We start from the raw sequence: 13662 nt of genomic DNA on the forward strand, positions 1-13662 counted from the left end.
GTAATGAACAAAGGAAAGGCGCATTTAGATCTTGGAGAGTTTGCACCAGAACAGGCTTTAGATCCCCGAATGTTTAAAATTGTACTTAAAACTTCAATCCATTTTCCATTGCCATTTTTGAAGCATTGTTATTATTCTACTAATCCAGCCATTCCTAAAGTCTGCTGTGCCATGGCCCCCTATGAATGCAAAGACCACAAGGGGACCCTCTAATAATTTTCACACTATATATATATATATATATATTTAAAAAAAATGTACATGTTAAAACAATATATTCATATGGGCTTAAAACTAATGTAAAGAAATATAAACAAATGTAAGCTTTGAGACCCCTCCAGTGTTCACCAGGGAAATACTGCACTAGTTTAACTGCACTGTATTCTACTTATCTTTATTTTTGTGTCGTAAACTATTCAAAGTTTTTCCTGATATTCTAGTTCTAGGTGATTGATCGAATCAGTCATTCATCTAAAATTTTGCTTGCCCATTTTTGTCCTGTTGGAGCTGAAACACTGGAATTTCCTCATTGTGGTTCAAATAAAGTGCTCTTATCAAATTGTCCAGGGACTGATGTAGTTTCTGCTTAAAAAAAAAGGCAATTTCCAGTTTTCCATTCCTTTCAAAATATTAAGACCAATCTGAAAATGAGAAAAATGTGAATCAACTTTTAATTTAAATAAGCACTAATATGAAATGTATTGAAGATTTTTGGGTTATTATTCTCTCCATTTGATCCATCCTTCAATGCCACTGGGAAAACCAATCAGGAGCAGTCTCCATCTCCAGATCTTGAACTCAACTTGGTCAGGACTACCTCAGCTTGAAGATTTTAAGTTCATAGGGAGGCAGAGGGAGAGCACGCACCTGAGTTGTGTTTTGTTTTTAGTTGAACTTTATTTAAGTGCAAATCTACATAGTAGTTTTAGACTCTGGAACGTTACAGTAGACAGCATGAACTCTAAAGTTAATTGCTTTAATTTGAATTCTTGAACAGCAAACACAGATCTGAAGGTTTTTTTTTTTTTTTCACTCCTTTGATGACATGTACTGCAGCAGGTCACACACACGGTTACTGTAGCCAAACTCGTTATCGTACCTGTGAAGAAATAAAACTAAAATCAGTCTGGATCCAATTTGTACATTTATTAGATCATTTAAAATTTAGTTTTCAAATGCAGTACCATGAGACGAGTTTGACAAAGTTGTCGTTGAGGGCGATTCCAGCTCCAGCATCAAAGGTTGAGGAGTGAGGATCACTGTTGAAGTCTGTGGACACAACCTAAAACAGAAAGACCAAGTTTAATCATGTAGTCGGTTTTAAAAGAGTAGTACAGCGGTCCTTCGCTATATTGCAGTTCAGCTTTTGCGGTCTTGCAGATTTTTTTGATGCAATTTTGCATGCTTTTAGAGCGTATGAATGCGCATTGTGTTCTACGTCCTGATTGACAATGGTCTACAGTCCCTTAGCCAATCTCCGTGCAGTGTTTCCTGTACAGTAGAGAATGCCTTTAGCTTGTTGAATTTACGTAAATGTTCCATCAGCGCCAGGACGAAGAGGCACGGTCATAGGCACTGAAATGCGAACAAGTCACTATTAAACAAGAGAAATGTGAGAAAATGTTAATGCCTGTCTGAGAAAAGTGTATAAAGTGTGTGGTGAGGGGTTTTACAGCCTTAAAACAATTGTAAAAAATAAAGCGGACTACTTTGGATTATTTTTAGAACGTAACCCCCACAATAAACGAGGGACCACTGAACAGTATTGTTGAAACTGTAAGAGCAGATATTACAGTGAAGGCTTCAGCCACACTCATTTTTATATTCTACTTTTCAAACTAACAAATGTTACATACAACCTCCAGACCTGGTGCCCAAAGGTTTCCAGGGGTTCTTAAAAAGTGTTTAAAAAGTTATAATTTAACATGCCATCATTTCATTATACTTGATGGAAGCAATTATCATTGCTAAAGAGTGAAAATGATAAGACCCACTCTCCAATAAAGGTTCATCTGGTCTTCTGATCATTTAAATATTTTTCCAGACCGAGGTTTAATGGGGGTTTTTTTTTTTTTTTCATACCTGACAGTTTGGACTGCTCACTAGAGCTCTTCCTCAGGGTGGTCCGGTGTCCGAGCAACCGATTTAAACAGGTTTTGGCACCATCTGCAGTAACTTCATGACAGTGTCCCAGGTATGAGTGAGCAAAAAGGCCCCCCTTGTCCTGGTTTAAAGTCACACACACGGGATACTGTCCCAGTCAAACTGCAGATGGCGCCGTCATCCTGCCTCCACTAGTAGAAAGACAGTGCCAAAACCTGTTTTAAATCAGACTACCGGACACGTCACAGCAACATCGCGTTCTGAGGAAGAGCGCTAGTGAGCAGTGTAAACTGTCAGATTGTTTTGTTTGTTTTCATACGCATTAACATAATTCAGGACCCACAGACTACTGAAGAGGCTACAGTAAAGTCAGTCAAAAGTCTTAGTTACTGAACAAACCTCTACTCTCAAATGTTTCCATCTAAGAAAAAAGGTAGAAAATGTACCAAGCCCCTACAGACCTGTTCCTCTGTGTATCCCAGGATTCCCTTCATGGGGCCCTCAGAGGCGGCCTTCATTACCCTCTTAATGTCGTCATACTTGGCCTGAAAATGGGAGAATTTATAAGAAACCAAAAAGTCTCCAAAATGATCATATTAATTTGATCCTCACCGGCTTCTCCAGGCGCACAGTGAGATCGACCACAGACACATTGGGAGTGGGGACACGGAAAGCCATTCCAGTCAGTTTACTGTGAGAAGCACATTCCAGGTTTAGCACAAATGCTACAATTCTCATCCCTCTAGATTTGTTATTAACCATTATGAAATACTGGACGAAGTGTTTTGAGTGAAGGAAATCTGGGAATCCCTGCTTAGACTGCTGCCCCCGAGACCCAACCCCGGATAAGGGAGGGGGCGGGGAACTTTAAGTGGCAGTTAATATCATTAATAACTGTCATTTAAAGTTTCATATTATTTTTATTAAGAGGAACTTTAAATGATAACATAAAACATTTCATGATGGTTCACGTGTGGGATTACACATTCTAGTTAATAGAACCTTTATGTCTTGGGAGCATATGAAGCTCAACAGTGCCCATGTTTACACACACCCACCAAAATCGATTTAAATCTTGGGAGGTCCAGAAATCGGATTATAGTCAAATGCAACCCACAAAATCTGATGCGATTAATCAGAGGCATCATTATCAGAAAAATTATTAAAATGACATGTAAAGGGCAAAAAAATGTGTTGAAAGAACAGATTAGAGCATTGGAATGTTTAAAAAGGTCCTATATGGCACTAAATTGACTGAGCTTTGTTCTAATGCTGTTACCTCCTCAAAAACATACCTGGTGTTTCGTTTCATTCACAAATGTTTGAGTAACCCTACATTAGTCTGTCTACATCTTCAAAGCTCAAAACACTGTTCCAATAGAGATTGGATGATTTCAGCCCTGAAATTGTCAAATGATTCTAGTGAAGGTGTATGGAGTTTAACGGTAGGCACTTCCTGTATTACCACATGACATCACAAGGTGGAAGAGACGGTTTTCTACTTAAGAACTCAACCTAAATATGTAGGGTTTGAGAGTTAAACACGCCAAAAAAACCCAGGAATGTTTGTGATGAGAAAACAGATCAGAAAACTAATACGGGCCCTTTAACCCTTTAAGGACTGAGCACACTATGGGTCACCTAGACTTTTATATTTTTGTTAGCCATAAAAATCATATTAAAGGAAGTATCAGAATTTACTGCATTTTTTCACACATCTACTTCTATTTTACACTTTCACGCATCGAATAAATGACTGGGAAAATCCCCGCTGCACCCGCGCTCTCTTTCGTCACCTTCGGAGCAACAGAGGCAGATTACTGCAACTCACGGAAAAATATTTAAATAGCCCCGTGCCTCCGCTTTGAGACGCCGTTTGAATTTACATGAGCACAACTAGTTGTGGAGTTGCGCTGCTGGAAAGTCCGCATCCGCGCGCTATCGCCGACGATAGGATCCAACGCTATAGGGTTAAGCCTCATTCATTGATATTGTGAGGCCTCATACCCGTTGAGTTCTGGGATGACTTTGCCCACAGCTTTGGCGGCTCCAGTTGAAGCAGGGATAATGTTCTGAGCGGCTCCTCGTCCGTCTCTCCACATTTTGCCGGAAGGCCCGTCCACTGTCTTCTGCGTGGCTGTAACTGCGTGCACCGTGCTCTGACACAAGAAACATCAACAATTCAGTCTCATCGTTTAGCATCTATATTTTCTTCACCCACATATCTTACTTCAAAATGTATCATCGTGACAGGCCACACACTTAATACAGAATCAGTATTTTCAAAATGCTTTTTCCACTCACCATGAGTCCCTCCACGATGCCGAAGTTGTCGTTGATGACTTTGGCGATAGGAGCCAGGCAGTTGGTCGTACAGGAGGCGTTACTATGGAAACCAGAGGAAAGTATAATTGTTTAAATGTTTTTTTAAAATACCTTTTTATTAAATGACCCTGATAAAAATAAGCATTCAGACTAGATGGCAAATGAAATAAAATAAAACAGCCCATCTACAATTTAAAAAACACATTTGAGTCTCACCTGACGATTTTCATGGAGGGGTCGTACTTTTCGTGGTTCACTCCCATCACAAACATGGGAGCGTCAGCGCTGGGGGCAGAGATCACCACATGCTTAGCGCCGCCCTTCAGGTGAGCCTAGGAAACAAATGGTTATGCATTTTAAGTGTCAAAGCATTTACAGGATTGAATTGTAAAATAATTTTGAGTGCAATAAGACTTCAAGTGTTTTATAATAACCTTAAATGAATGACATTTTCGTTGCGTCATAACAAAGTGCTAGAATATAACAAAAGCATAAACATGCTCCTACAATGATATCCGGCCTTACAGACTTACAGAGGCCTTCTCGATGGTGGTGAAAACTCCAGTTGACTCCACCACGTACTCTGCTCCAGCCTCGCCCCATTTAATGTTTGCTGGGTCCCTCCTGTGGAAGAGGTGAAGCACTGCATGTAGGTTTATGGTAGATATGCCAAAGTTCTAATCAGAGGTGGGTGGAGTGGACAGCCCAAAAGATCATACTTGAGAGCAACTCGACATCAAAATATTTTGTTTGGATAAACAGTACTCTTGAACACAGTGAGAATAACAAGCGTTTACTCGAAAGTAGGCCTATCATGATAAATTTTGAATCTCGTCACATCGCTGCAGAGAAGAACCAATTTATGCCTCTAATAATTAATATAAAACAGGATAATCCCAGCAAAAGCAGTGAGCTGAAACCAATAGAAAACCTATAATTGGCCATTGAAGTGACTTACTCAACTCCATAGCTGAAATCTTTTTGTATTACAACAACTACAAAAATCTCACGTTTGCAAAGAAAATGTTCCCACGATAAATACTGAGCCCCAAAATATCGACTTGTTCAATAAATGAAAGCTGGAACAATATATAGTAATTATCATTACAGGCCTAAGTACTGCAATGTTTACTTGAATAAACTTTTACAGAAATTCTGAGTATTAAACTTACTCTTGGAAGACCGTGATGGTCATGTCTCCAATGATGAGTTTACCATTCTCTGCCTTCACCTCTCCTTTCCACCTTCCGTGAGTGGAGTCGAATTTGAACATGTACACCTAAGAAACAAGGGTAAAAGTCATTAAAACAATTGCACATTAGCTCAAACGTTTCAAGTTTTCAGCAATTTTGAACCACCATTTTGCAAATATACAATTTGTTACGTTTCCTCATCAGGAAAGAGGAAAAAAAAACATTTTCTTTCATTCACAAGCCCTGCATATTTACACAGAGTTCTTCTCAAGCTAAAAAACATTCTCTTTCTATATTACATGACATCACAAGGTGGAAGTGCTCCACTATGTTTAAACTTTATACACCTTCACCCAAAGTATTTGAAATTTCAACCCTGGAATTGCCAGGTTATACCGAACAAAAGGTAAAAGGATCTGTTAACTTGAATACACAAGTTAACAGATCACAAAAATGGAACAGAGCATTTTGAGTTGGAGATTTAGACAAAGAGTTACTCAAACGGGTGTGAACGAAACAAAAACTCCAGGTATGTTTTCAAAAGGAGGTAACATTATAACCTGGCTTAAAGCTCACAATAGTCAATTTAGCATAATATCGGACCTTTGTAGACAACTCGGATTTCTCAAAATGGTTGTCAAATTCAGCACAGCAGGAGTGTGTAGAAACCATTTAGTGAGCAGAATACAGGATTTACTCAAACATGTATGAATCAACTGAAACAGGACAATGATCTGACCAGTTAAACTCTAAACAAATTGTAATTTTAGAGGATTCTAAAACTTTCCAGTATCACTTTTTTATGCAGCATTTAATCTGACGCTGAGCCCATCCTCACCATGTAGTCCAGGCTGATGAAGGGGTCGTTGATGGCCACCACTGTAACCTTCTTATTTTGGGCAGCAGCCCGGGTCACCAGGCGCCCGATGCGACCAAAACTGAAACACATATGGAATTAAAACTATACATATTAAAAGGCCATAGAAGTCACATTAAAACAACTGCAATTTGAATCAAAATTGTGATTTTTTTTTTCAAAGTACCACCATTTTCTCCAGTTTTTTTTTTTTAATTTTAACCATGAAAAACAAACTGCCAACCCTCTAGTTTATTGAAGTTCAATATATTTCAGTAAATATACACAATGATTATATTGAAACTCATTTTGCATTTTTGTCAGTGGCACAAATTAAATATTTCAGTCATTAGTGTGAAACTAAGGTTTAAGCTGTAAAAGGTTGAATAAATGACTTGTATGACTCATTATATAGCCAAAAATCTCCCAGTCGTGCAAAGAAAATATAACGAGAAATATTGACCCCAAAAACATTGTTCCAACTTTTAGATAGAAAGATAAGTCTATGTGTCAAAACTAGGCCAGTCATGTGACTGGAAATGTTGCGTAGTAATTATTGTAACAATTTCATTCACGTCATTATGTAAATGACTTGAGTGAAGGTGCCAGGACAAGTGTCTGGACATCCCCAAATTATGTATCCAACCACATTATATACAAGCAGTACTGCAGAATGTCCACCAGATGGCAGTATATGATCACATTCCCTCCTGTCTGCTACAGCACATCCACAGAGTCCATAGAAGGTCTGACAGGGAACAGTGTCTAGCAGTAGTGTCCAACCCAAATACGGACCAGGACTTACAAGGAGCACAAGACATTTAGAGGGCTTTGGGAAGAGGTCATGTGGAGCTGGAACAAAATTTAGTAAGTGATTGAAATGTAAAAGGATGTGAGGGGAATGGTCTCTGGGCTTAAAAAAAAAACAAAAAAAAATTAAATTAATCACATCTAGAAATTTTATGTAAGAGTTACTGTAGCAACAAGTCACTTTGGGTGCACTTCCTGCCAAAGTCTTCCGTGACTTCCTAGTTCTTCCTGAAATTAAGCCCCTCCTCCTTCTATTGTTCTGTTTGAGGCAGAGCCTGAGGCCTCCAGGTCAGACATGCGCAAAAATGTTCCAAGTGTATCCAAGTTTTTTTTTCCTGTGTGCAACTAGTATAGACAAACACCATGGCTTTATTTAAAAAGGTGACAGTCCATCAGCAGCCACTCCTCAAACTGAACAGTGCACATGTATTAGCCATTATAGAGCATAAGGCATTTCAAAATACAACTTTTTTACTTTTAATACAAAAAAAAAAAAAAAATGTAGTGAATGGTATTCACTTCATTGTGACAAGCCTAGGCTAGCCACCACAAACACTATATGGACTTGTACCATCTGTCATGTGTTGAGTGATAACTTGGGGAATCTCTTTATACCATTAGAGATTTTAGCTGTAGAAAGTTTAATTATGACCCATGATGTCTGCGGCCAAATCTCCTGGTCAAAGCCTGAACTCTTCACATCTCAGAAGCTAAACAGAGCCGGGCCTGTTCAGTAACTGTATGGGAGACCGCTGGGAATTTCAGGTGCTACAGGGCCAGTGTTGTAAAGAGACCGTCTGGAAAAGCACTATACAATTTAAGGAGGCATTATAACCCAGTTATTGGCATCAGTACTGGTAGTTTCCAAGTAGTGCATTCTGTCATTTATTGCAGCTTTTTAAATATTGTACATTTAGACTAGTCTTTGGGGATAATTCTGTTTTTGTTTCATTCTTATCGTTTCTCACCTATATTCAGCAATATATTGCACTTCAAAATTTGTCATCGTGACAGGCCTATGCAAGACATTTTCTATAGCCACAGCTGCCCTGGGGAAGACTGGTGGAAGAGAGGCTCTGACTATACAGTATACTTCCAAACCACTACCAATCGCTTCCACCCAACCTCATTCATACAGAGGCAAAGTGGGTGAAGTGTCTGACCAACGACAAAAAAGGTGCACTGGTCTGAGCGAGATTCAAACCACAGACTTTAGGGTTTGCACATGTACATCCTTTGACCTTGATTGACCTTGCCTGTAATCTGCAACTTTGAAGCAGTAGTTGGCCTAAACCTGGCCTCTTCTAAAGTTAAAATGTTTGGATCAAAACCAATTTGCGGCTCAATGTTAATCTTGGGTTTTGAAATGGAAACTTAAACTAGACCAAAATTCTCAACTCATGTCCTCCTCATGCCTGGTGTCTCAGCTGATGGTTCTGAGAGCAAAGATCTAAAACTCTTAAAACAGCTGTTTAACCTCTGCATATGGCCCCAGCCGTGGACCATCTGACCATTCAAAGTGTCTCTTCAGCTGCCACATTCCTCTTGAGTAAAAATAGAACAGAACAAGAGGGTCAAGGGGTGTCATAACATAGAAATCTGAATATACAAGACACTTTGTACAAAATGATGATCCTCACTGTACAGTGGGTAAAACTTGGCCTGTATCCAAACATCAGTGTCATCTTGAAAACTGATGGTGAAAAAGTGAAGACCTGAGACTAAAGCCTGTTCTGTAGGCCGCTGCAGAGGTCAAACTGGGGAATGCATTTTAATTATCACCAAATATGTTTAATATGTTAATACATTTTAAAAGGTCGAGAGAAAAGAAGCATTCTTACTTTTTAAATTCATAAAATGTATGTAGCAGTTTAAAAATGCAATGACTTTAGCAATACGTTAGTCGACTGGTCCATTCCTAGAACGTAATATTGGATGGGTCAAATGCAGTGGAGTCATTAAATCTGCTGCCCAACACTCTAGTTTTGCTGGGACAACATTTCAGAAGCAGCAGACCCATGTCCAGATCTTGTGGTAGGATTAGACACATGAACCTTGGCTACAGGACTGGCCCATTGTGCACATTTTGGACTGATTTAGTACCGCGAATGTATAACCTCTAAAGCTTCAAGTCTTCAAGTCTCATTGCAAACACTGCTTTTCATCAGTTGCTTAATTAAAATTTTCTAAAAGTCACAGAAGGTCAAATCAGTTTCACACAAATTCTTGACATTTAAATACTCAACTTTCACAATAAATATTTTGATTTAGGAACAGGGTAAGACAGCAGCGTCCAACCCAAATATGGACCAGGGCTCTGAATGGGACTCAGGGTTACGAGGAGCGGAGGACGGGGACATTTATAGGGCTTTAGGAATGGGTTGTGTGGAGATGGAATAAAACTTTGTAAACCATAGAGAAGAATGGTCTTCCCAGGGGTTGAAAATATACAATTCTAGGAGATAACATTGTGTTACTGTATGAACATGTCGCTTTTAGGTTTAAATTATGCAAAATACTTTTCTTTGAACTAAGGAAAACCAGTACATTTTTGTAGCATGTCGACACTGAGCTGTCCAGGATTACATTTACAATTAAGGATAGTAATTAACTTAAGGGCTTCACTGATGCATTTTTCGCAGCTCATGGCACATTCACAATATACTTCGTCAATTTGGAAGGAGGATACAGGGATCCTTCTGGTTTAGGGTTTGTTGACTCATACTGAAGGTAAACCACTTTCTTCCACTGACTCATCAAGACTTCGAGAGACAGGGCTCTGCTATGAATCGCATTTTAGTCACAGCGACTACGTGCAGAGCAGCGCACAAGCCAGCTCGCTCAGTCTCAAAGCCAACAGACACTTTTATTAAAATCATAAAAAACAAACAACCTATTCAAATTCTAATTAAAATAAACTATACCCAACTATTTGGATAGGTAAAACACTTCAGTCTGTGGCATTTTAATATTTATCCTGTCTCTACATTAGCATTGGACAGGAGGTAGTGATGCAAACAGTGAGGTTGACAGCTGCTGATGTTCACAAAGCTTTGATCCACATGACTCATTTTAAACTTGCTGTGGAACTGAAGTCACGCAGGAATAAATAATTTAAAATGTGATCGCTGACTCAATTACAATAAGAATGGTGTTCAGTTTCAAATTGGCCCAATCTTGGTAACACTTTCCACTACCCTGCCCCACCGAGTTAACACTGTTTGACTCCTGATTTCCCATAACATTAATTTGGTTCTTTTTAAAAAAAAAAAAGATTTTTAGTTAAATCTTTCCTAATTTTCCATAGCTTGGCAATTTTGGTTTATAATCCTGCTTCCTCATTGGCGCTATAGATGTGAAGAAACCTGGAAACCATTTCATTCATTGTGTACACAAGGATTAGACATTAACAAACACTTCAATGCTAACGAAATTTACAGAATAGCAACGCAACATATTAAAAACCTTATGCATTTTAATATTTGAACTGATAGAAAATGTTTTTGCCTGATATAAACAGGAAATCCCACTTCCTGTGTCATCAAGTTTTATAGAATGCAACTTCCTGGATTATTCAACTTGGCGTTTTCCAAATGTTCTTCACAAACTGTCACCAATTTGGCAACACAAAACTAATCTTCATTTTAACCAAGGACAACTGCCACCAAATTAGCAAGACCTGAAAACTATATGCACGTTTTTAGCAAGGTTTTCTGCAAGTGGAAAAATACAAGCTAGCTATTCAGAATGATGAACAGTTAGGACCGTTGCCATAGCGATCAACAATTTAAAAGTAAATATTCTGATGCATTTTTTGAAAAAGAAACGGTCCAGAAAAACGTTATAACGGGCAACAGAAACCCATAAATACAAACTTTGTACGGACTTAAAGTTTGAATAGGCACCTTTACTAGCATCTCTTAATACAAAATATGGCAAAAAAATTACTTTACGCTTTACTCACCCATTGATTCCGACTTTCACCATTTTGTCAGATGAGTTTTAATCTGTAAAAAACAAAAACAAAATCCCTTTATCCTTTCAGACAAATTCTTTTCAAAACCCGGAAATTGAGTAGATGCAAAAGCACGAGGCTTCAATGAATCTTCATCTGTTGCATAGAAACTTCATGCGTAATTTCACGTTACGCACGTTACGCACGGAGCTTTTACTTCTGTCCAACTTTACCCAAACATTAAAAGTAGGAAAAAAAGTGCTAAAGTACCGTGTTGTGGAGGCACGTCGACACGCTGGTCCTGTCCGGAGGAGGAGACGCGAGAGCAGGGGAAGAGCCGAGCAGAGGCTGGGTTTTATCGCTTTGGAGTCGGACACGGCACGCCCATCGCCCCGCGCTCAAGGTCGGAGGAGCTGCTGCCACCAAGTTAAGGAAGAGGCATAACAACATGATTAAAATAGGTTTAATCATCTATAAATGTAATATTGAGCAACATAAAGTGCTTTTAACGGTAGAAAACATATTGTAATTTATGAAAAAAACTTTTTTTTTTTTGCTTTCTGTAGGCTTTTTGTCTCTATATCCATATGAGCGCGCCTCCTGGTGATGGTGGAGTGGTAGTGCGGATGCCCTTCCTAAACGCAGCCATCTTCACGTCTCCAGGTTTGGCCCATATTTTGATCAGCTCTTCTGAACCATGTGATTCGTTTATCCAAAAAAAAAAAAAAAAAAAGTTTTTTTTTTTTTTTTGTTTTTTTGTTTTTTTAGCAAACACTGTAATTAACTAAATGCAATATTGATAAGCGTAATGCCATACCACGGAACATTCCAAGCAAAGCAATACCAAACGGCAGACCTTCTACCAGAAATGTTACACCATGCAGCTTTAATATTTGCTGTTGTTGGATTGTGTAATGTTGTGGGATAGTGTGAATCCAGTCTGAATAAATGTAGAATAATACAGTTGTTTTTGTCTAAAAGATGTAAAATAAGCCACTCTGTGTACTGTTAAATATATGCTCTGCAGACAATTTTCCCATTTTCCTATTGTAAAACACCTACTGTTGTTGTACATTGGGTCATAGTATATTTAGTCATCAATAGAACCTTCTTCATTCATTTTATATGGAGCCTGGAGCCTACAGTTTTTGTTGAATGAGTGGCACTCAGTCCATGTTGTTCCTGGTCATTTTTCCACAGTCTCCATGGAGCAGATTAGATAAAAACCCCTCTTTTGTGTGAATTTGTGTGTGTTATGGTGAAACTCGCATCCAGACTGAACGGTGCATGCTCTATCAGACTCAGCAGAGATATGCAAGCCACTGTATTCGCTCCAGTGTTTATTTAAATATTACATAACAGGTGTAGAGCAGTTTATTGAGTTAAATTGTGAAAATCCTTTTGATTAATACAAACTAAGTTTAGAATTAGACAAAACCGTGAACAGTTGTTTGATGTTTTGATTTTATTACATTAAAAGAAAGTGTCCATGCATGTCATTGCTATCCCTGGAATGTTCCACCGTACAGCAACAAATGTATCTATTTCCATGGAGACAGGAAAGTGACAGCCAAGTTACAAGTTAGCTCTGGGAGAGGTGAGTCTGCTTATTGTAAGAATACATGTTTTCAAGGTAAAAACAACAAAATAACAGATCCATCTATTTTCTTCTGCCTATCCAAGGCCAGGTTGCTGAGGCAACAGTCTAAGCAGACTCCCAGACTTCCCACACCCCAGATACTTCCTTTAACTCCTCCGGTGGGACTCCAAGGCGTTCCCAGGCCAGCTGAAAGACATAGTCCCTTCAGCGTGTCCTGGGTCTTCCCCAGGGCCTCCTCCTGGTGAGCCATGCCTGGAATAGATGGCCAACCTCCTCCTGGCTTCTCACAACATGGAGGAGCAGAGCAACTTATTTAAATGCTTGTATTGGCGATCTTGTCCTTTTGGTCATTGTCCAAAGTTCATGACCATAAGTGAGGGTAGGAATGTAGACTGACCTGTAAATCGAGAGCTTTTCCTTTGGACTCAGCTCCTTCTTTACCACAATGGTCCAATACAGCGACATTGCAGACATTGCACTGATCCACCTGTCAATCTCACTTCATCCTCGTGAACAAGACCCCGAGAAACTTCAACTCCTCCACTTGAGCCAAGCCACCTTTTTTCCCGGTTGAGAACCATGGTGAAAATTAATAAATGCAAGATTAAGATGTCTGTTTAATGCAGTACTGTGGACCAAAGCAATGACATTCTCATATGAAAAACTACAGAGAGTACCTATAACTGCACACCTTGTTTACCTTGTTGCTATGGAATCAGGATCTGTCTGGCAGAGCTAAAGTCTGTGGCATTTCTGCCTTCAGCTCCATCTGCAGCGTCTGTGATGAGGCAGAAGGTTGTACAGAGACTGGTGTCAAAGG

The 13662-nt window shown here is 39.1% G+C and overlaps 1 protein-coding gene across 1 annotated transcript; it reads right to left on the reverse strand.

Moving 5' to 3' along the window:
* Window positions 1-892: 892 nt before the first annotated feature.
* On the reverse strand, window positions 893-11642 carry LOC117378411 (glyceraldehyde-3-phosphate dehydrogenase-like). The gene is made up of 12 exons (XM_033975005.2): window positions 11513-11642; window positions 11252-11294; window positions 6460-6559; window positions 5601-5707; window positions 4962-5052; window positions 4645-4760; window positions 4408-4489; window positions 4111-4262; window positions 2716-2794; window positions 2565-2648; window positions 1185-1282; window positions 893-1099 (listed from the first exon to the last, which is right to left on the reverse strand). Exons 2-12 carry the CDS (start codon window positions 11272-11274, stop codon window positions 1030-1032), a joined length of 1002 nt encoding a protein of 333 aa, XP_033830896.1. The 5' UTR covers window positions 11275-11294; window positions 11513-11642; the 3' UTR covers window positions 893-1029.
* Between the last annotated feature and the right edge of the window lie 2020 nt (window positions 11643-13662).

The sequence above is a fragment of the Periophthalmus magnuspinnatus genome, chromosome 11, assembly GCF_009829125.3.
Source record: "Periophthalmus magnuspinnatus isolate fPerMag1 chromosome 11, fPerMag1.2.pri, whole genome shotgun sequence".
In the NCBI taxonomy this organism is placed as follows: domain Eukaryota; kingdom Metazoa; phylum Chordata; class Actinopteri; order Gobiiformes; family Gobiidae; genus Periophthalmus; species Periophthalmus magnuspinnatus.

Bases quoted from the DNA above. Each gene is read 5' to 3' on its own strand.
- LOC117378411 (XM_033975005.2), bottom strand. From the start codon at position 11,274: ATGGTGAAAGTCGGAATCAATGG. The intron at 5,053-5,600 runs GTAAGTTTAATA...CCTCTTCCACAG, and splicing joins ACCATCACGGTCTTCCAAGA to GAGGGACCCAGCAAACATTA. The intron at 2,795-4,110 runs GTATGAGGCCTC...TGCTTCTCACAG, and splicing joins GTCATCCCAGAACTCAACGG to TAAACTGACTGGAATGGCTT.